Source organism: Sander lucioperca, chromosome 2 (assembly GCF_008315115.2).
Source record: "Sander lucioperca isolate FBNREF2018 chromosome 2, SLUC_FBN_1.2, whole genome shotgun sequence".
NCBI classification, from domain to species: Eukaryota; Metazoa; Chordata; class Actinopteri; order Perciformes; family Percidae; genus Sander; species Sander lucioperca.
Window position 1 is genome coordinate 19,170,095 of NC_050174.1, and position 23,631 is coordinate 19,193,725.

The following is a 23,631-nucleotide window of genomic DNA, read 5'->3' on the forward strand; positions in this document are numbered from 1 at the left end:
GCAGTTTGGACCCCTTACTGGTCTTTAACAACAATCTGATTGAGGCACATTCCACACCTTTACCAAAGCTGAGTAATAGATAACTATTAATGTGAACAGAAGAGTTTACATAACCCTTTGACAATGTTACAGTTCATGTTTAACTCTACCCAAATGATCTTGAATCCTTGTTTACTATCTGTAACTAAGCAGCTGAACACCTGTTCACAAAACAGAAATTTCAAGAGAGGTTTTACCTATTGCCAATTTGTACATACAACACACATTTCCATAGTATTTCCACTAACAGCAGGCAAACAAAGAAAGAGGAAATGTTTGATTTCTTGTGGCTAAAAGATAAACACACTTCTCAGTCTACACGCACAGGCACATATTGTCTCTGAGGAAAACATTCTGGAGGCATATCCAAACCTAAACACCTGACTGGCTGAGAAACATCCTATTAAAACCTCTATTAAAGGAATAATAATAAAAAAAAAACAATTGCTGACATTTGGGTGAAATGTGTTTGTACATCACAATCCCAATATTGGTGAGATAATGTCCACAATTAGAGATTTTCCTCAACTTTTCCCACCCTACTATCAATTCCATCTCCCTCTCATTTTTGGATTTCTATGACTGCATCTTTGACTATCCACCATCATCTCTATCTATTGCACACGCTTGCTCCAATCAAGAAAGTTCCCAGCCAATCAGGACGCAGATGCTCTGCGATTCTCTTTGATCTCCTTGGCCACCTTTGGTCACTTCAGCTCCCGGGCTAATAGTTCTGGTCCTACAGTGCCCTGCCTCTGAAGGACATTTATGGTCAACTTGTAAGGGTTTGTGTCCAAAGTCATGCCAGGTCATGAATGAATCACTTGGCAGTGCGGTACACGGCAAGGTCCAGCGGCTCCTTGGAGGGAACGCACCAATCGTCTGCCTCCAAACTCAGCTTGTAATGACGCAGAGCAGTCTTGTTAAAAACGGGGAGCCTTTCCACTGAGTCAGTAGACAATGCCTAGAGATAGACGTAGAGAATACCCTTTAATGCATGATGACAGGGGTGGTTTTTTTTCACTTACTCTAACTTGATTTTCCTCCCTCTAGACCTGGGCCCTGATCTTTCTACACAAATAACCTTAACAATTAACACAAGCTTGGATGTTTTCATTTTAAATTAATTTCGAACTGTTGTCAGACCAACCAGTCCTTAAACCCAAATTCCTACCTATTCTGATATAACCTCTAAATACAATTATGAACCTGACAAGGAGCATAATATGAAAAACAAACCATTATTTCTAATGAATAGAATATATATACTACCCCTAGTTTGGGCCAGGCAACCAGGTGAGACTCCTGCTAAGCTAAGCTAACTGGCTGCTGTATGTAGCTTCATATTTACCGTACAGAAGGGAAAGTGGTGTTCTTCTTATCTACTGTATCTCTTGACAAGAAAGTGAATAAGTGTTATTCCTAAAATGTTGAACTATGCCTTTAAATTAGATTTTTATAAAGCATACATCTTCAACACATTTCTTAAACACATAATCTCTGATCCTTATCATTCATCCATTTCATAAATATAGAATAAGTGTAAATTAAAATTATTCTGTGCAGCTTCTGTAAAAATGTGCTGTGATTGTTTTGACTCTCCACTCATGTTGCCTTCATTTCAAAATAAGAAGGCACGGCTATTTAACATGAACAAATCAGTCCTCTAAGTGCATTTAAAGAAGTTAGCTGGATAAGGTTTAACTGTACACTTTTATCTGGCTAACATGGCATTAGTCTGGATTAGTTGAGCCCCATTTAAATTCAATTCAATTCAATTGTATTTATAGTGTCAAATCATAACAGAAGTTATCTCAGGAAACTTTCTAGATTGAGTAGGTCTAGACCACACTCTATAATTTACAGAGACCCAAAAATTCCCCCAAGAGAAACTACACTTGGTGCGGCAGGGAAAACCTTCCTTTTAATATTATCATATTAAAGAATGGGGTCCCAATCTTATTACCCAATCAGGCCATCCTTCAATGACTACAAATATCAAGCAATATGTTGGTGCATACATGTGTATGTATACAGTATATTACCTTCAGGTGTATGACTGCGTCAGTGCCGTAACCCTCAATGGAGTAGAGCTGTAACTCTCCCTGAAAGTAGCGAGTGTAGAGACGAGAGATGGGCAGACCATAGCCAAACCCTGCCTGCGCGCACACACACAAACACACACACACACACACACACACACACACACACACACACACACACACACACACACGTTAGCTCTCCTCATGTATTTATATTGTGTTTAAATGTGTGTGTTTGTGTGTGAGTTGCTCACCAGTGGGGCTCTGTGTTTGTCTCCTATGGAGGGTCTGGGAGCTGTGGAGTACATGTAGCTGAACAGACGCTCGGTCTTCCTTAAGGGAACGCCACCTCCTCTGTCACTCATCTGTAGAGGGACATAGATTATGGAGAGGTAAACGCAGCGTTGAGGGCTCAGCAGCCATTATGGAGGCAAGACAAATAGTCTTTAATCATTACGAAAGGGTGGAGACCTTACCTTGTTAGCATAAAACATAGACCTGTTATACTGTACATGTGAGTGTGTAACTCCACCCTTAGTAACCATGTTCAGTTTGTCCATGGCAGGCAATTAGGCCAAAGGTTGCAGGTATCAAACAATAGTGTGCTGAGTCAATCCTGTCTAAATATAGATGCATAACATAATCAGCCAGGAGCTGATTATGTCAATAATTGGGGTTGGTATCTGGACAGATGATGGATCTGGAATGATAATGAGGGTTTATGGAGTTTAGGTCATGTAATTAAGCAGCTGAACAGTCAGCGTAACAAGAACAATGGGGCAAAGGGTGAAAACACATTTCAGAATGGGGACAAAAAGAAAGCATTGATTCTACTTTCTTTCCATAGCTTCCATAGCAAGTATCACATAATCACCTTAAAGTACAAATAATGTGTGTTACATACTTATGCATGGCTTTAGTACAGGAAGGATTACTATCTACTATTTTTTTTGGAGTAAAGAAGTTTAAGTTAAGAACTGTTTCTATTCTTGGTTTGAGAATTTGGGGCATTCAACGAACACCTTCCTTGTTCTTTCTTTCAACTTGTGACATTTTAGAAAGCTTAACTAATGTTGTGTTAATGTTTGCTAATGCATTCTGGGGTTTTATAGCCACTCCTGCCATCATGAATGGTATTTGCTCACCTTGCACTCTTTTGCAACATAAACACAGAAGAATCTGAATTCCCTGATGTGACTTTCCATATGACAGAACACACACTGCCCTTCCCTTTGTCCTTCCTTTCTGGTACGTTAAAGTGATTTTACTCTGGTTTTTACTGTAGGGCTAAAGTAAATGCAATGAATGCACCAGAAGTAGAAAGCATGTATGTCAAGTACGTGTAACCTCCCTACATCAGCATTTCTAGTCAATGCGGAAGCTGCGATTGATCTGCTAACTTCACATTTTTTATGTCAATGAAAATTGACATAATTGACATAATATTCAGAAGAGTCACTCACCTTGATTGACAGGTCCTCTCCACCAAGAGCGACCATGACCTTGATGGGTGGGAGGGTCCTGCTGGCCTCATGGTTCTCAATGGTTGCTCTCATGGCGTTCTACAGAGAGGAAACAGGGAGGGTTATCAGCTGTTAGAATCTAAACATCACCGATTCAATTCAATTCAATTTTATTGTCATTCAGTCCCTCCAGGATTTCGCGATGTCGCGATTGCGCCAATTTACACGAATTCAACCAATCACCGTGACTTTGGTGCGAGTCACAATTTTGACCAATCACCGCAACTTTTCCACAAATTTGACCAATAACCGGAGTTTCCCGCGACTTCAACCAGTCCCAGCAGTCCCACGTGCCAGACTTTATGACAGTATAATGTGACTCTGAGTGCCACTGACCAAGCGGGAGTGAGAGAGAGCTTGTTTCCAATATGAAGATGAGACTCGAACATCTCACATTTACCAACAAAACGTACAGCAAGACCGTGCAAAACATTTCAGACCGCCCTGCCAACCTGTATACATTTTAACATCAACGTTTTGATGGCGGGGGCGGAACTGCTGCTCATACAGTTCCCCCTGCTACTGACGCGCACACGATGGATGCAGGAAAAACCGGAGATGAGACGACACTATGACCTAAATTGAGGACAGCTACTCTCGTTATTGTAAGTGCAATGATAAGTTAAAGTCCAATAAGTACTTTATCAAACAAGGCCAGGATAGGAAATTAACTAACAACGTAAAGATCAACAAGCCACTGACACATATGTTCAAATTTGATTAATTAAAAAAAAATGAATTTCACTGAAAAAAATGGACGTTGTCTACCACAGTGCCATACGTTTTGTGACTAGAGCCCCTTATAACACCCACCATTGCAACCTCTATGCATTATTTGGCTGGCCCACGTTACACACCCGACGCCTAACTCACTGGTATCAACTCATTTACAAATCCTTGCTAGGCAAAGCCCCGCTGTACCTACGCTCACTGGTCACTATAGCTTTACCCACCTTCGCTCAAGCAGTTACATCTCCTTGGTCACTCCAAAAGCCCACACCTCCTTTGGCCGCCACTACTTCCAGTTCTCAGCTGCAAATGATTGGAATGAACTACAAAAAACCCTGAAACTTAAAACCCTTATCCCACTAACTGCCTTCAAAGCACGTCTGTCTGTGTTCCTTTCCGATCACTGTACATGCTAACTGCTCCTTGTATTTCATCCACTGTTTTTGTACACCCTTACTCCATTATCTCTGTCATGCCCCATTGCATAGTTGCACAGATGCACATCTTCACTGCACTGCACTATCATATCTGTTTAAGCTAGTTTGCACTATTCAACTGCCCTTGTTGCTCATCCGTTATTTTTTCCCACCTTTGTTGTCACACAATTTTTGAACATCTATTGACCTACTTCCCTATCTAGACCGCAATCTGCACTAACTGTATATTGACTATATTGACCCTTTACTACATTCCAGCATTTATATAGTCTGTCTATTCTTGTATACTGTGTCATCACTGATCTTCATCACCACCTAGACCACACTTTGCACTAATTGTACTTTGACTCTTTACTACATCTCAGCATTCATACAGACTGTCTATTCTTGCATATTGTATTATTACTGATATTGACTCTTTACTACATTTCAGCATTCATATAATCTGTCTATTCTTGTATACTGTGTTATCACTGATCTTCATCACCACCTAGACCACACTTTGCACTAATTGTACGCTCACTCTTTACTACATTTCAGCATTCATATAATCTGTCTATTCTTGCATACTGTATTATTACTGATATACATCACTACCTAGACCACCATTTGCACTAATTGTATATTGTCTCTCCTCTATATTCAGCATTTATATAGATTGATTACTGCTTACTGTGTTATTACTGATCTACATCACTTAATAGGCTGCAACTTGCACTAACTGTAGATTGACTCTTCACTACACCTCAGCATTTATCTAGACTGTCTATTCATATACATTGTATATGAACTAACTAGACCACTAGACTAACTGTTTGTTACGCTTTACACCATCAACTCTTTACACCATCTCACCAGTGATATAGACTCTCTGTTCATGTATATTGCATATCCATCGACTTACTTGCACCTCACTACGTGCCGGCATTTGTAATTGCCCACTTATTCTGCACTTTATGTAGCATATTGTATTCTGTGTTCTTGTACTGTACTGAATGTGAAACTATTTGTTGTCTTGCACGCCTACGCTTGTCTTGGCCAGGTTGCCGTTGCAAATGAGAACCTGTTCTTAACGGCCTACCTGGTTAAATAAAGGTTAAATAAAAAAAAAAAATTATTTCCAGGAGAACTCCTCGCTGAAGTGGACTCCGAGAAATTTAAAGCTGGAAACACGCTCCACAGTGATCCCATTGATGTATTCGGGGGAGTGGCAGCAGCTGTTGAACCTCCTGAAGTCCTCGATGAGCTCCTTTGTCTTCTGCACATTGAGGAAGAGGTTGTTGGAGGCGCACCATGATGTGAGATATGAGATCTCATCCCTGTAGGCTGTCTCATTGTTGTTAGGGATTTGGCCTACAACTGTGATGTCATCCGCAAACTTTACTATAGAGTTTGAATGGTAGATTGGCAGGTAGATTGTCGTGGTGCGACAGGGCAAAGTGCAGGGCAATGGAAATGGCATCCCCTGTTGACCTTTAAGGTCACCTATGCGAACTGATGTGAGTCAAGTGTGGGAGGGAAAGTGTCCAGGAGCCAGGACCAGTCTCTCAAAGCACTCCATGGCAATGGAGGTCAGTGCTATGGGTCCGAAGTCATTCAGAGATGTGGGTGGTGATTTTTTTTGGGGACAGGAATAATAGAGGCGGTCTTTCAGGTCGATATTTACATTTGATTAAAAGCCAGATATGAGATAATGTCAAAGGAAGTTAGTATATAACTATAATAAAATTGACTTTTGGAATATGTATTAATTTGGTAACAATTTAGCAACTATGGACTGCATTAATATAGTGAAGCACTTTTACTAATCAATTAGTTGTTTGGTCTATAAAATGTCAGAAAATAGCGAAAAATGTCGAAAGCCCAAGATCACATCGTCAAATGTCTTGTTTTGTCCACAACTCAAAGATATTCAGTTTACGGCCATAAAAGATATTCAGTTTACGGAGTAACAAAATAAGAATCTTTACCTTCACAAGTTGCCACCTGCTCATCAGATAAAACACTCACACCATGCTGGAGGGTCTAATGTCGATATGGTATCAAGATGTATTATAGGAAATGTAGGATCCAGTGGATTTGGAGTTTGACCCATTATGGGGACTAAAAGTCTGCCTCTGCTGCTACAATTTTAATCATTTCAAAAGCGCTGTCTCTTCCAACTTAAAGGAACTGCAAAACAAAGTCACTAGAGTGGCTTTTTGAGGCTGTATTCACACATACTGTGGCGGTCCTCATTCATTTTGAATGGTGGTATGGTGCGTTTAGGCTGTTTCGTAAATGTCAAGATCTATAAACGTTCTGATGGAAAACAATAATTGTGAAATATTAAGTCTACTTGTGCTACATTGGGGGGTTAAGGAACACAACAGGACGTCACACATGGGCAATTTAAGTGACACTCCCACCGCCGCGCAACCCTGCGGCGGATCACCAGATTGCCTTTTCTGGTCTGAATGGCCCCTAGGTTATCAAGGAGGCTCCAATACTACTGTATATAGTATAGCAGATATCCTATAGTGTTTTTATTTCTTTGTCTGTGTGCAGATGCAGTATTATTTCTTACCTTGAAGAGTTCAAAAAGTATGTGGTACAGATGAGATGGGATGTATGAGATGTGGATGGGCTCTCTGTTGTTGCTGGCTAAGGTAGGAAAAAATTAAAAACAACAGTCAATGTTCAATGCACATACATATCAGCCATCGATAAAAAACTGTGTGTGTTTTGTCACAGTGTTTCATGTGTGTCTCACCATTCATTTGCCTCAGTTCCAGCTCTGGTGCTCCGAGGTAATACTGCTCACACAGCAACTTAGCACTCTCATAGGCATCTAGACAGAGACAGAAAGCAAAAACAACTCTATTCTTTGCCCTGCACAGACACAATGGAACTAACTTAAATATTAACAGATATGATAAATACAAGGTTATCGTCAGTATAAACAGCATGGATGATAAGTGTGTTGGATATAAACCAGCTGCTCTGATTCTTTCTGTTCAAACAATGACACTGGCTCAAACTGGATGAGCAGCCTACCAGCTCCGTCCTAGTTATCAACCTGCTCTATTTGATGATAGGAGGGGGTTTGCTTCTCAACCAGGGTTATACAATGTAATACACTCTTCAGTTTATAAAGACATTGGCTATGAAAATACATTATGGACTTTTGAAATGGCAGTGGGAAAAATAATGCTTACATGAATAGAACTAAAATAAATGCACTTCATCCTCAAGTCCTCAAGTGTCCTATTTTGGAAGCCAGCATGCAACACACTGCACTGTTTTGTTGGGAACCTATTGACCCTCTTGTTTTGCTATAGGGACACCACAGGAAAATGTTGCCCTGGAGCCCCTAACGCTAGGTTTCCACAGGCATTTTTTTCAGACTGAAACTCCGCTGAATGGGTCACGCACAGCAGATAGCGTTGATATGTTTCAATCAGTTTCTATCTGGCCTATCACAAACTATTTGGTGAGTTTTCTACTCGAGTCACACACTTTGCTGCCTAAAAGGTTATGTTTAGTTTAATTAAAATAACGTTATATATAATTGTCATTGCTACAATGCTAGCGTTACTAAAATGCTTCAACTAAATCAAAGATTTATACAAAAAAAACTCACCAAGAATAACAACTGTCTGGGCCACCCACTGCCAAGCTAGCTGTTTTGTATTAACATTCCTGTCATACAGAGATGTATCATAAAGTAGGCTATAGGAAAATCACTTTCTTTTAATTTGCATGAAATTTTAAATACAGCATGTGTGTATACACAAGAGAAGCGGGGAGAGCAGGCACTTTCACCACCGTCAGCAGTCTTTGCTCATAACACTGTTCTCTTAGGGAATGTCGTTATTTAAGCTGCCTGTGGAAACGCAGCATAATAGATTAATCCAGCCTTGACAGTATCAGATGAAAGGAAAATTGATTAAGGGTCTCTGTACAAGAAAGAGAGTTTCTTGTTCCAAATTTGGAAAACAGATTAGCATTATAAGAATTAAATTACAAGCCAACTAACATGTTCACTGCATAGTGAATGTGGGGCATTCAGGGGCCTGGGGGCTCTGGTTGGTAATGCAGCCTTGTATCATATAAAGCTGCAACTTAAGAACTACGAAATAAAGGACATAAACAAAAGTTTTCTTTTCTATTTTGTGAATTCCTTCATAATTCAATCTGTATATACTGGAGTCACATGCCATGTAATGAGAACGTCATGTCAGCTGATAAACCTAATCCAAAACCACCTGTGACAGCCTCTCTCTCTCTCTACTCCTTCTTACCTCGCACAACCTCTGTCACATCACACATGGAGTCGATACAGCCAATGGTGTTGGGGTGGGCAGGGTTTGTGTTACCGTTGAAGACAAGAGCTGTGAGAAAGCAGAGAAAGAGGACATAGTTATCACTACACTACCACTACTAGTAGCAGTAATGACATTAAGTAGAGTACTAGCAGTTTATGAGCTATATGATGTTTACACCGACAGTGTGGTCATTGATTTCTGGTCATGTTGTCAGGTGTGGTTATAACCAAGCGGCAACTTCCAGGTCTAAAAGTAAAGCCAATGCTGAAGGGCCTTAAAGGGGTCATAGAATGCAAAACCGAGTCTACCTTGTCGTAGTTGAAAAACGACAGTTTGGGGACATAGGACATACATAGAACTTCAAAATCCCATTGACACCTCTTTCCTCTGCAAATCTCACAATTTCAAACTGCCTCTGAAAACGGGCAAATCTCAACGAACCACCGAGTTGACGTCAAATATGGGCCGTTTTACGAAAATTGATGCCTAATTGCAAATGTTGTCCGACTGTGTTGCAGTTCAGCATGAGATCAGCAGGCTAACGTGACAGCGGCCAGTGCTGCCTCGTTCCTCCTTCACAGACCCCAGCTCGCTGTGAGCTAGATGGATCTCTGTCACGACCGGAAGCCCAAGGCGCTCCATACCCGCGCAAAGTCACCATTTCCGGGTTACTGGACTACCAAATGCCGAGGCCCTGACAGAGCTCCAGGGCCTGCAGCTAGCCGCGATCTTTACCCATAGGATTGAAGGGACACTGGCAGCTAACGAAACCCCTCAAATTCACAAAAATGTATTAAATTGAAATCGGACACAAGTGTTAGCTTTGTAAGACCTTAGGGTAGCTGTTATATAAGTGGCGTGACGAAATTCAAACTGTAAATATATTATAGTTATGCCGAAAGTGTAGCTAGCTAGCTAGCCACAATCTTTAGCTACCCATAGGATTGAATGGACACTAGCAGCTAACGAAACTCCTCAAATTCACAAAAATGCATTAAATTGAAATCGGACACAAGCATTAGCTTTGTAAGACCTTAGGGTAGATGTTATATAAGTGGCGTGACGAAATTCAAACTGTAAATATATTATAGTTATGCTGAAAGTGTAGCTAGCTAGCTTGCAGCAATCTTTAGCTACCCATAGGATTGAATGGACACTAGCAGCTAACGAAACCCCTCAAATTCACAAAAATGCATTAAATTGAAATCGGACACAAGCGTTAGCTTTGTAAGACCTTAGGGTAGCTGTTATATTTATTTATTTTTATATATATATATATATATATATCTGCCTTTGAATCACCGCTGCTGGAGATGTTGTATTCCCTCGACACGTATTACAGTTACTGTTTAAAACTTTTTCCAGGTTAGTGGGGATGCATACCGCTCAAAACCAAGATAAAAAACATTGTAATGTTCCCTCAGCATTTTGTTTTGTTGCTAAACTGTATGTAAAATGAGCCGAGACATCACCTGATTCCCGTATCCTAAGGGGGCGTCTATTTGGTGGATTTTTCCTTAGCGGTTGTTAACTAGCAAATAAGCCCACTGAATGGAATGTTTAGTAATGACAGTGGTCATAGAGAGTGAAAATGTGATCAGAGTATCTGGAATTGTTCATTAACGTTAGCTATGCGTGTTATCTGAAAGCTGAATGGACTCACAGTAGTAAAACAGATTTTATTGTGATCCAAAGACTCGTGTGAGAGTAAGGACACTATATCTTGGAATGTAATTGTAATACATATGATGCTTTAAAGAAACTGTTGCAAAAAAAACAGTACCGTTACTTTTGACAACTTCACCCCACTTCACAAGCTGGTAGTTATGTAGGTAGTATGTGTGTGTGTGGCAGCTCACTGTGCTGGTTGATGAGCATGCGGATGGAGATGCGGCTGGTGTAGAAGCGGTCCAGGAAGTATTGGATGTTGTGGTTGGTAACAGCGTCCTGGGGGCCAAAAGTGTCTTTGTACTCAATGATTCCCTGAGCCATGGTGGGGACCACATCGTTGTGCCGGTTCCTGATGGCCACCAAGACCTCCACAAACCTGGGATTGGTGGGCCGAGGAGGGCGACAGAAAGAAGAGGAGAGGAAGAAGGCACCGATTAGGTTAGAGAAAAAGAATAAGTTGAAAGCAATGCTATCAGTGCCTGAACTGGACCAAAAAAGGTGCCAGTACCCTAATTTATCAGTTTTATGAAATGATCATTGCATGTGTCTCGGATATATGTATTTAAATTAGTACGTATATCTTGGGGTAACCCCAAATAGTTGACTATTCGTTCATCGTTGCAGTGTCTGAAAATGTGGTTATGAAACAAAGGATCATTCCATTCAGGCTACACGGGGGTGCTGAATGTCTGATGTTAGATAGAATTGTTTGGTTTCCCCAAATCATGATATATAGCCTATTGTGGTATACATATCAGCCTATTAACATTACTATTAATAACAATTAGAATTAAGGGTCCTCATGTGGACAAAAATCATAAGTGCTAGTACTCAGTACTGTTGAGAACTGGCCCATTACAGACACTGAATGCTATCCTGTCCACAACAGTCCTGTTCTGTTTTTGTTTTTAGATAGGTGTGCTACACTCACATCTCAAGGACTCTGTTGTCATCAGGGTTCTTATCCAGAAACTCCAGGATCTCCATCAGGCTCTGGATGTACCTGAGAGAACACAAACACTGTTGAGCCACGGACTATCGAGCATGCCTGCTTTCACAGGAGATAGTAGGCACACACATGCACACAATAACCTTGCTGCAGCCTGGTAGTATTAGCAGTACATTCCACTGGGTGAGTGAGATAGAAAAACATAGAGAGAAGCAGGAGGAGGAGACTGAAGGAGAAAGTAAACACCGCCATCCATCACCAGCCCTGACATGTGTCCGTGGGGTGACGTGATTCGAAGAAGATAAGGTGCCACCTCTCAGCAGATCACGAGCAGCAGCCTGCTGAGAGGTGGGTCATCTCAGTTAGAGTCAGTCAACTGGTTATAAGAGTCTTCGCGGTTTCTGTAAATACCTTCAGAACAGTCAGCGATAAGTGTTGGTAAACCACCTTCTGGGTCTTTAAAATATCACATCACACTATCGCATTTCCATCGGTGGACATTTTCAAATACCACGAGTCACAAAAGTCATGGAGCACCGTCTCATAATCGTTCTCTTATTTCACTCAGCTAGTCCTGTTATGTTTTCCCCTTCAAAAGAATAGTAGATGATCTACGGGAGATGATAAATCATTGCCTATGAGCAATTACTAGAAATTTCTGAGAGACACTGCCAGGATTTTAGAAATGAATTTGTTAGATATATAAACACAAGTTCTATAACTTAATAGATCATGTCAGTTGTAAAGGCCTAAAACAACCTTTCTGTGCATTCCTGTATGTGCCAAACCTCCCAAGATCAGCAACATTAGAAGCCAACACATCTTGAATTAGCCTCAAAACGTTGAAAATACTGTAAATATAAGCAGATCATTTACCTTTTGCATCATCAAGTCAAATGTGGCCTGCAGAATGGCAGTTCATGCCCAAAATGTTACTTTCATAATGGTCTACCCTTTTTTTTTTTTTTTTTTTAAAGCAACATTCTGTGGAAGAGCCTCATGTTATTACCGGAGTTCAACCTTTCAGAATCTTCTACAGTAACTATCTTCTTATGAGTCACGCTGAAAGTGTGACTTTGTTTGTCATTCAACAGTGAAGCTGCAGAACTGAACGTGCTGTTCCCTTCAGCTGCAACAACAAGCAGCCAGGGAACTGGGACAAAGTTCAGCCTCCCTCCCTCCTCCTCCTCCTCTCCCTGCTTTGTAATGTAATGCTGTATCTGATTATATCTGGGCCCATGGTGCAGTGTTGGCCTGATATTAATAGCAATCGGATTAACAACCTTAGAAAATGAGAACCTACTCTGCAGAAAAAAATGAAGGTTTTGAGAGAGTTTTAAAGGTGTTTCTCTAAGTAATACAATACATAACAAAAAGAAGAAAAAACAAGGAAGAATGACCAAGTTAGAATTAAAATCGAGTCTCTAAGATTTGAAAAAGCCACTTTATTTTCTTGCTTGTGAAATAAATAACTTATTATGTTCTTTGTTGCCAAAAGCATCCTGTAGTACCTACTAGAAACAGGGCTACTTCCAGGAACAAAATGTTTTGAAAGACTTTTGAAAGTGCTTCACACGTGAGAAAAGGTCAGAGAACAGTGTGTAGTCATCACCTGAAGTGAAAACATGAAAATCTCCAAAGGTGGATATTGAATCTACTTTTGTTACTTGTACATTTACTGTATTAAACTAAGCTCCTTTTGGAAAAAGAAAATGAAATGTCAGTTAACAGCTTTTTTACTTAAGTAGGAGGCTCTATGACATAAGTCTTTGAGTTCTTCGCAGGAAGCAGTGACAGTAAGGTCTGTCAGTAAACAAGTCAGGAACTCAGTCACCAGTCAATCTGTTAATTAATCAATCAGTCAATCCTTCAGTGAGTATTCTGTGCTCTATCTCTATGCCTCACCAGCTCTGGAGCAACTGGACGGAGGGCGTGGCCAGCAGCCGGTCCGGCAGCACATTGATCTCCTTCATGATGTTGGACAAACGGACAGGTAGCTCCTGGCGAAGGAAAACAAACGATGTGCGTTCACAGGCATTGGTCGAACCTGGAGAATAGAACAGAAGAGGATTACAATCCAATGTGAATTCAAGCAAAAACACTTACATAATCATAGTTATTTTGTATATGCGCAATTAAAGCATTGATTAGAGCATTTTTTAATGAGAATGGTCACACTATTGTTTGGATCCATCAAACGCGTTTGCAATACCGGCGTAGCATCACCTAACAGTAACGTTAGCTAGCCTATGATACTATGAGGAGGACACCACACCCACAGTTGCAAGTCCAGTCGGCTTTTGAGCATTAAAAATCCACCGAAGCACCTTTACATGTGTTTAAGTAATGTAGTTAGTCCGTCTGTGGTGTTTAATCTACTATGGTGCTTTGTTTAATTAGTAACGTTAACGTAAAAGACAACGCTGAAGCGGAAATGGCCGTCATTCAATAACATTATGCTAACGTAGTTCAACGGGGATTTGTACTTTTATTTTTCTAATCTGTACAGAACAACTTGTTTACTAACTTTTGCTGAGGTCCTAAGGGGTATGGCGTGGTTTACTTCGTAGGCTGTGAACCTGCGTATCTGGGTCACATAGCAGTGATATATAACAAAAGATGTATCCTGGGATTCATTTAAAATGTAATTTGTTTGAAAAAGTAATACATAAATAAAAAATGTATTATTTCACAAATGTATTGTTAATCGCAATTATTTCTGATACAATTATTGTCCAGCAAAATTTGGAATTGTTGCAGGCCTAGGTTTGGGTTAAAATAAGTACATTTGTTATGTAAGTCATTAAGTGAATAAATTGACCCCTGCTCTTCCAAAAAAGTCTTCCAGTCAAAAGACTGCCCTACTTTCAGTCTAAAAAAAGAGGTACCCTTCCTGTTTTCAGAGCCCTTCTTGTCTCCTCCTAATAATTTGTACACAGTCCCTAACAAAAGTTAGTATCCTTTGTTGTCACTAATTGTCATCTTTGTCATCTCCATTGACTGCATTACAATAGCAGCAACAGCAATGTGACTACCATCATTAACACACTGGGAATCACCAAACCTCACTCCCAGAAGGCTGACAGCTTGTTAACTAACAGCTTATTTTCCTTCAGTAATGAGGTGACGTGGGGAAATTAAGCCAATGAGACACATTTGGACACATTTTATTCCAGGACTGCTCTTCCTCTGTCTCAGCGCCCTTTCTGATTGCTGACTGACTGCACAATGCAGAGATTGTAGAAAGAATTAGTGCTGCAAAGATTAATCAATAATTATCAACTATTAAATTAATCAACAATTATTTTGATAGTCGATTAATCGGTTTGAGTAATTTTTTGTCAAAAAAGTAAAACTTCTCTGATTCCAGCTTCTTAAATGTGAATATTTTCTGGTGTCTTCACTCCTCTATGACAGTAAACTGAATATCTTTGAGTTGTAAACAAAACAAGACATTTGAGGACGTCATTTTGGGCTTTGGAAAAGCACTGATCGACATTTTTCACAATTTTTTGACATTTTATATAGACCAAATAGCTAATCATCTAATGAAAAAAAACGTTATAGTTGCAGCCCTACAAAGAATAATAATTTCAACTTCAGGGATAGATGCAATTTTAGCCCAATCCTGTTTGTATGGCATATAGTAAACATACATTGAAACTTAAATAGTAAAATGAGTTTAAAAAATGCATACATACATACATACATACATACATACATACATACATACACACACATACATACACACATACATACATACGTACATATACAAAAATAGATGAAACAATACATTTAAAACACAATCAAACAAAAGTGCTCAGTCTTATAAGGTTTCGGTTGCACAGATGTCAGACAAAAATAATAACTTTTTCTTTTACATGATCAACAGAAAACACGTCTGCATGTAAACATGTTGACAATAGAAACTCACCGAAATCCAGGAACTGCTTCATTGAAAGAGGAGAGGGGGAGAACTTGGAGAAATGATCGACATGTTTGGGCACGTTGGCCAGCGCAGCCGCCTTCATCAGAGACCGAACAAACCTCATTTTACTTGTCATCCTCAAAAACTGTTTCAAATATTAACACACAGGACACAAAAATGACATGTAAAAATCCTCTGGCATAAAAAAGAGTTGAGTGACTGTCAATAGTAAGTCGAGTAGTCCAGCAGATGCTGTCGTTTACAGTCTTGTAGTTCCCTCACATTAAACTGTTATTTATTAGACGAGCTCAGCCAATGAGAGAGCGCGATGGACTGCAGCCGACAAATGGGTTTCTACTGTAAAAAAGCATAAACAAGGAGACGTGCGGTGTGTGTGTGTGTGTGTGTGTGTGTGTGTGTGTGTGTGTGTGTGTGTTTTATATAACGTTTCCTCCGTCAGATACGTCACATCGTGTTTTACATACCGTGGTAAAGTTGGTTTTATATTGGACATTGGATATTATGCGGCTTGCCATTTTGACCTATTCATGTCAAAATACTTCTGATGAACTCAGCTAACCCATAACACAAAGCTTCTTTTTTCAAAATAAACATCCTTTGATTTTGAAAACATTTTTTAATGTAAAGAATTGCTATAAATCTATTATGATATATATACCTGACCTTTTGACCGATTCATGTCAAACCACTTTTGGTGAACTCAGCTAACTCCCCTACACATAACACAAAGCTTCATTTAAAAAAAAAAAAAAAAACTTTGATTTTTAAATTATTTTTTAATGTAAAAAATACTATAAATCTATTATGCAGCTTGCCCTTTTGACCAATCAATGGCAATATACTTCTGATGAACTCAGCTAACCCCCCTACATATAACACAAAGCTTCTTTTAAAAAAAAAATTAAAAAAAAATCCTTTGATTTTTAAAATATTTAATATTAAAAATTGCTATAAATCTATTATGCGGCCTAACCATTTGACCTATTCATGTCAAACCACTTTTGGTGAACTCAGCTAACTCCCCTACACATTGCACAAAGCTTCTTTTCTCAAAAAAACATCCTTTGATTTTATTATTTTTATTATTTTATTTTATCTTTGTAGACCCAATTTGACTCATGCAGAAGATGGTTCCAAGATCTCTGCACTCCAGCAACCGGAATGCTGGACAACCACAGGAAAGTCCTGTGTTGTTTGACCTATCCACCACCACAACCAACCTCCCTATGCGGATTTTTGGCTTTTCATACTACTCCCTACCGTAGTCGTGCTGTGATCACGAAATATACTTCCCATTGAAATATATTACATTAAAATTCGTGCTCACCACCACGAAAAAAGACATAAACGTAGAATAGATTAAATAACGTGACCATTTCACGAACTGCCATGAGACTGGGTTGTTACATAACGTTCCTCCTTCAGATAAACAGCATGGGTGGGAAAGTGCACCTGTCTATCATCAGCTCAGCTTGTATGCAATTTTGACTGCACAACTTCAATCCAATTTAAATGAATAAAATGAGAATTCCGGCCAATTTTTACGTTAATCTTGATCGCTATAAATATGAGTACAGTCAATATAAAACCAAGCCGAATCGATGCGGTCAACACGGAGTAGCTGCAGCTACGTCTACGAGCTTTCACTTAGCTAAAACAGCAGTTGCCGGGGCAAGTTTTAGAGTGCCTTTGTGCCTCTTAACAAAAAAGTAATCTTTGATTAAACTATCCACTGTGAACAATTGCTTCATTAATATGGTGGAGTGGCTCTCATGGAGCCTACACTAGACATTTTATTGCATTTACAATACCTTTACTGTAATTGTTTTACAGTAAAACAACTTTACTGTGATTGTGCTTTATGATAAAACTGCTCTACTGTAGTTTTGGTTTACAGTAGGATACTGTAATTGTGCTTATAGTATGGTACTGTAATTGTGTTTTGGAATATAATTAGTGTAATTGTGTTTTATAGACACATACACACACCTTACTGTACAAAAACATTTCATAAAAGAGGTACAGAGTCCAAATACAGTTAATAAAAGTTGTTTATTGTCAGATTTACAAAAAATAAATGTAATTATTCTCAATTCTCAAGTGATGACACAACTCAGTGGCCTAAGAAATATTGGACACTATACAAAACCATAGACAAATAGAAAATACTACAGGAAACAAAAAATATTGTACAACAAACATCTACATCTGCCTCCGTCCTGGCAGATTGTAGCATAAAAATCACATAACTCTTGGGAAATGTTTTCTTAAAACTGTTAAACTCTACAACAAGAGAACCACGAAATGTGGGCACTACACATTTTATATAATACATATACAATACACCAACATGTGCATCATTTAAATGCCAAATAGCCACAAACCAGCAACACCGGCCACAAAGGCTGTATTGTAAGAAAGCATTAACAGTACTTAGAAAAAGTCTTTACAGTAAATGCACCTGCCCAATGTGTCAATCACTGTAAATGAGCCACACTTAAGCAGTGTTCAACAAAACACAAGTTTATCAACGTTTTTTTTACAGTCCTAGTAAGATTGTGTTGTCCGCCGTATTAAGGAATTTACTTCATTCATGGTTGATGCTGATCTTGTTGTAGCTAAGCTTGAAAGAATTAAAAGGGACAATGTGAGAGGTCATGAGCTGGTTACGAGCTATCTACATGTTTAAATCAACAGGTAGCGTCAGGCCAACGAAAAAGTTGAAGTGACAATTGACCAGACACATGAAATCACTCGTAGTAGTAATTATTCATATGGTCAGTACTTACCTCTGTATTATCTCCAGCGTGATGGATGCAGACTCCTGATACTCCAGGCTGCGAAAAAGACAGCAAGGGCGCTGGAAGTCATGCAGCTGCTCAGCCTCATAACACCTTCTCCTCCATATAGACCATCCACCGGGTTGCAGACACCAAACTGTCTTAAAACAGACAAAGCATTGTGAGGCTGTGTGAACTTTATTGGTTGACCGTTAAGAATACCACAACAATGACTTACATTTCTAGAAAAAAATAAAATAACTTACAATAATGGAATATATCTCTTACCAAGCATGAATATCATTTGGTGTAACGTTAGTGGGTAACATTAATGACATTTCCATCGCAATAGACATCTTGGTGGAAGTCAGATGCCTATAAACACCACTTTAATATTCCTAGTAATTTATATTTAAAAAGAGCAAGTTCACTTAGATTACCCCACCTGTGTTCAGTCTGAGGTTCCTGTGTGAACGTAATGTTAACCCAACGAGACACTCGAACACTGAACCTATAAGTGTGATTTATGGTTCTGCGGAGAACCTAAGTTAAGCTTCTCCACAAAGCCCCTAGACAGCAAATACAGCGCCAAATTTAAACTAAAACCTCCAACAATTTATAGTGAACCAACTCAAAAAGATGACAAAAGATCAATGGCACAATCGTAGGGTCGGTGAGGTGGTAAGGTGAGTGCTTGATCCTTGCTAAACACCGCCTGGAGATCAAGGTATTCAGAGGGAATGTTAGATAAATCTGTACCCAAGCTAAGGACTGGTTGAGGTGAACTGGAAGGGGTCGAGCAGAGCGGAGACAACTTGAATGGCAGAATGTACTCCAACCGACTATCTTAGCAGTTAACCAATCAAAATTTGGGTTGTGTTTAACTAACCAAGTGTGACCCAAAATAAGCGGAACAAAAGGAGTGTCAATTATGAAAAAACTGATCTCCTCAATGTGATTTCCAGAGAGTTGAAGGCGGATGGGACAGGTTTGAGATGTTACACAGGCTAACAGTCTACCATCCAGTACATTAGCAACAATAGGCTTGGTGAGCTTAACAGTGGGGATACTAAGCTGCTTCACCACCTCAAAGTCTAAAAAAACTCTCATCAGTGCCAGAGTCAATAAGAACAAAAAGTTCATGAGACTGACCTTGGGTGGGGTGTTGAAGTTGGACTCACTAGCATACTCCTCCCATCTAGCGAGTCCTCCTGTTTAACGGACGGCAGGGGCAAGCTGCGAGGCGGTGACCAGACGCTCCACAATATAGGCAGCACTGATTAGAGATCCGACGCTGTAATTCCTCAGGGTCCAACTGGTGACGTCCCAGTTGCATAGGTTCAACCTCTGGCACCCTCTCTCGGCTTCTCGTGGTAGTGACCACCTCCATTGGCAGTCTAGGCTGAAGTTGACGTCTCTCCCTCTTCCGTTCTTGCAGTCGATTGTCTATATGAATAGCTAAGGCTATTAGTTGATCCAGTGAAACAGGCTCAGTGTACGAAACCAATTCATCTTTGAGTGACTCACTTAGTCCTTTGATGAAAACAGCCTGCAAAGACACCGCGTTCCAGCCACTCTCCACTGCCAGTGCGCAAAACTCAATGGAATAATCCGCGACGCTGCGCAGCCCCTGACGGAGAGAAAGCAGGCTTGTAGAAGCGTCTTTTCCGTTGACAGGATGATCAAAAACTTTCCTGAGTTCATTACAAAAGAAACGTAGGTAGAGGCTGACGAGGCTTGCTTATCCCAAACTGCTGAAGCCCATTTAAGAGCGTCTCCCTTTAGCAACCCGATGACGTAAGCAATCCTGGCTCGATCAGTAGAATAGGAACGGGGCTGTAGCTCAAAAACCAGATTGCACTGTAGCAAAAAAGGCTGACAAAATCCAAAATCACCATCATACCTTACGGGGGTAGGAACCATAGGTTCCCGGTCCAAACTAGCAACAACTGGTTGACTCACAGTTGATTCAGCTCCGGGCAGAGCAGTGGAGGCTAGGAGAGCGGTGTTAAGCTGAGCCTGCAGGGAGGTGACACAGGTGGAAAGCGCCTTGAGTTCCTCCATAACTCCCTGGGGAATATTTCCATGCTGGCCCAGGACAGAGCCCTGATTGGACAATTCCTCCTGAACTGCACTTAAGTCTGCTGGGTTCATACTGGCCGGATAGTACTGTCATTTGCGATTTGAACCCAGAAGCAGACTGCAGACGGTTCGAAGTTTAACTCAGTTTATTAATGATTTAGACAAGGTAGCTGAATGGACTGGTGAGAAAAACCTCTCAGGCGACAAAGCAGGTTGTGGACACAGGCAGGGAGACGAAGCATGCAGGACTGGTGACGGCAGGTGGAGAGTGGCGTCAGCAGGTAGGTTGAGAGACTGTAGAGCAGTGGTTCTCCTTCGAAACACAAAGAACAGCATACAGGTTAGCAGGCAAAAACAGAACTGCGGTCAAGCCAGCCGACACTCGGATCTCCGTGGTCAAATCAGCCGACACTAAACTTGTAATGCGCTCTTATTCCGGCACGCGTGGTAAATGCATTCAAACGGCCCAGATCGAGTAGCGAAGTTGGCGAGATGATGCACATTGGACTACTTCCGGTTTTCAAAATAAGATGTTAATACAACGTACATATGAAAACTAGTAATGGATTATATTCACCAGAAGTAAAATATATGTAACCTGTGTCTGTCCTTTATACAAAAAAAATGAGTGAATTGTGAAAGGAATGTATAGTTTGAGTTTACAAGAATACAACAATAATTCCAGACTGATTTATTTCAGGGGACACCTCTGACTACACCCATATTTAAAATCAGGCAATTAAACGGTATCAATTTGGAGATTTTTGGAAGCAAAGTCCCATACTTCTGCTGTGAAATGACTAAAAAAATTAATTTGGAGGTGCTATAAAAAGACTTTGGTCCATAGTTCCAGGCAATGACTGACATATTTGAGTACAGGGCATCACTTAATACGGTCATACTGAAAATCAAACATTTTTACTGTATAATTTTGGAGATTTCTGGAAGCAAAGTCCCATACTTCTGCTGTGAAATGACTAAAAAAATTAATTTGGAGGTGCTATAAAAAGACTTTGGTCCATAGTTCCAGGCAATGGCTGACATATTTGAGTACAGGGAATCACTTAATATTGTCGTACTGAAAATCAAACAATTTTTACTGTATAATTTTGGAGATTTCTGGAAGCAAAGTCCCATACTTCTGCTGTAAAATGACTCAAAATATGAATTTGGAGGTGCTATAAAAAGACTTTGGTCCATAGTTCCAGGCAATGACTGACATATTTGAGTACAGGGCATCACTTAATACTGTCATACTGAAAATCAAACAATTTTACTGTATAATTTTGAAGATTTTTGGAAGCAAAGTCCCATACTTCTGCTGTAAAATTGTTTGATTTAAAGTATGACAGTATTAAGTGATGCCCTGTACTCAAATATGTCAGTCATTGCCTGGAACTATGGACCAAAGTCTTTTTATAGCACCTCCAGTTTCATATTTTGAGTCATTTTACAGCAGAAGTATGGGACTTTGCTTCCAGAAATCTTCAAAATTATACAGTAAAATTGTTTGATTTTCAGTATGACAGTATTAAGTGATGCCCTGTACACAAATATGTCAGCCATTGCCTGGAACTATGGACCAAAGTCTTTTTATAGCACCTCCAGTTTCATATTTTGAGTCACTTTACAGCAGAAGTATGGGACTTTGCTTCCAGAAATCTCCAAAATTATACAGTAAAATTGTTTGATTTTCAGTATGACAGTATTAAGTGATGCCCTGTACTCAAATATGTCAGTCATTACCTGGAACTATGGACCAAAGTCCTTTTATAGCACCTCCAAATTCATATTTTGAGTCACTTTACAGCAGAAGTATGGGACTTTGCTTCCAGAAATCTCCAAAATTATACAGTAAAAATGTTTGATTTACAGTATGACAGTATTAAGTGATGCCCTGTACTCAAATATGTCAGTCATTCCCTGGAACTATGGACCAAAGTCTTTTTATAGCACCTCCAGTTTCATATTTTGAGTCATTTTACAGCAGAAGTATGGGACTTTGCTTCCAGAAATCTTCAAAATTATACAGTAAAATTGTTTGATTTTCAGTATGACAGTATTAAGTGATGCCCTGTACTCAAATATGTCAGTCATTCCCTGGAACTATGGACCAAAGTCTTTTTATAGCACCTCCAGTTTCATATTTTGAGTCATTTTACAGCAGCAGTATGGGACTTTGCTTCCAGAAATCTTCAAAATTATACAGTAAAATTGTTTGATTTTCAGTATGACAGTATTAAGTGATGCCCTGTACTCAAATATGTCAGTCATTACCTGGAACTATGGACCAAAGTCCTTTTATAGCACCTCCAAATTCATATTTTGAGTCACTTTACAGCAGAAGTATGGGACTTTGCTTCCAGAAATCTCCAAAATTATACAGTAAAAATGTTTGATTTTCAGTATGACCGTATTAAGTGATGCCCTGTACTCAAATATGTCAGTCATTGCCTGGAACTATGGACCAAAGTCTTTTTATAGCACCTCCAAATTAATTTTTTTAGTCATTTCACAGCAGAAGTATGGGACTTTGCTTCCAAAAATCTCCAAATTGATACCGTTTAATTGCCTGATTTTAAATATGGGTGTAGTCAGAGGTGTCCCCTGAAATAAATCAGTCTGGAATTATTGTTGTATTCTTGTAAACTCAAACTATACATTCCTTTCACAATTCACTCATTTTTTTTGTATAAAGGACAGACACAGGTTACATATATTTTACTTCTGGTGAATATAATCCATTACTAGTTTTCATATGTACGTTGTATTAACATCTTATTTTGAAAACCGGAAGTAGTCCAATGTGCATCATCTCGCCAACTTCGCTACTCGATCTGGGCCGTTTGAATGCATTTACCACGCGTGCCGGAATAAGAGCGCATTACAAGTTTAGTGTCGGCTGATTTGACCACGGAGATCCGAGTGTCGGCTGGCTTGACCGCAGTAAAACAGAGCGGGTATAAATTAGCAGCAGGTTTGATATTCGCCGGATATTCGTTTTCGACTTACCCCCGATTCAGTTTCTTCAATAAAATTCCACTACATTACGAGTGTAGTATGTTGAGGACAGTTTAGGACACTGTATCAAAAAAAAATGACAATGGTATTTCTCGTTGCTAC

General features: G+C 39.7%; 1 protein-coding gene and 4 long non-coding RNA genes across 7 annotated transcripts; 2 read left to right on the forward strand and 3 right to left on the reverse strand.

Annotated features, from left to right (window-relative positions):
- Positions 1-662: 662 nt before the first annotated feature.
- On the reverse strand, positions 663-15,894 carry LOC116062847 (pyruvate dehydrogenase (acetyl-transferring) kinase isozyme 2, mitochondrial-like). 2 transcript variants are annotated; one of them, XM_031317597.2, is made up of 11 exons: positions 15,632-15,893; positions 13,603-13,744; positions 11,680-11,751; positions 10,937-11,124; positions 9,054-9,143; positions 7,523-7,600; positions 7,337-7,413; positions 3,545-3,643; positions 2,336-2,446; positions 2,085-2,198; positions 663-1,003 (listed from the first exon to the last, which is right to left on the reverse strand). In XM_031317597.2, the coding sequence occupies exons 1-11, from the start codon at positions 15,759-15,761 to the stop codon at positions 860-862; spliced, it is 1,245 nt and encodes a 414-aa protein (XP_031173457.1). In that variant the 5' UTR covers positions 15,762-15,893; the 3' UTR covers positions 663-859. The 2 variants fall into 2 exon arrangements, with proteins under 2 accessions (XP_031173457.1, XP_031173484.1); XM_031317624.2 differs by lacking the exons at positions 663-1,003; positions 2,085-2,198; positions 2,336-2,446 and adding an exon at positions 2,725-2,781 and having other exon boundaries at positions 15,632-15,894.
- Positions 2,427-3,397, forward strand: LOC116062881. The gene is made up of 2 exons (XR_004108128.2): positions 2,427-2,626; positions 2,669-3,397. It is a non-coding gene; the product is annotated as an uncharacterized LOC116062881 (long non-coding RNA).
- On the forward strand, positions 10,517-20,603 carry LOC116062887. The gene is made up of 3 exons (XR_004108131.1): positions 10,517-10,662; positions 17,274-17,277; positions 20,594-20,603. It is a non-coding gene; the product is annotated as an uncharacterized LOC116062887 (long non-coding RNA).
- On the reverse strand, positions 12,138-13,565 carry LOC116062865. The gene is made up of 2 exons (XR_004108119.2): positions 12,408-13,565; positions 12,138-12,286 (listed from the first exon to the last, which is right to left on the reverse strand). It is a non-coding gene; the product is annotated as an uncharacterized LOC116062865 (long non-coding RNA).
- Positions 17,710-21,128, reverse strand: LOC116062868. 2 transcript variants are annotated; one of them, XR_004108121.2, is made up of 3 exons: positions 19,579-21,128; positions 18,436-18,583; positions 17,710-18,269 (listed from the first exon to the last, which is right to left on the reverse strand). It is a non-coding gene; the product is annotated as an uncharacterized LOC116062868 (long non-coding RNA). The 2 variants fall into 2 exon arrangements; XR_004108120.2 differs by having other exon boundaries at positions 18,436-18,587.
- Positions 21,129-23,631: the final 2,503 nt, after the last annotated feature.

Coding starts and splice junctions, on each gene's coding strand:
- LOC116062847 (XM_031317597.2), bottom strand. CDS start 15,761: ATGACAAGTAAAATGAGGTTTGTTCGGTCTCTGATGAAGGCGGCTGCG. Junction 7,601..9,053: donor TGTGACAGAGGTTGTGCGAG/GTAAGAAGGAGT, acceptor GTCTCTGTCTAG/ATGCCTATGAGAGTGCTAAG. Junction 2,199..2,335: donor ACAAACACAGAGCCCCACTG/GTGAGCAACTCA, acceptor GTGTGCGCGCAG/GCAGGGTTTGGCTATGGTCT.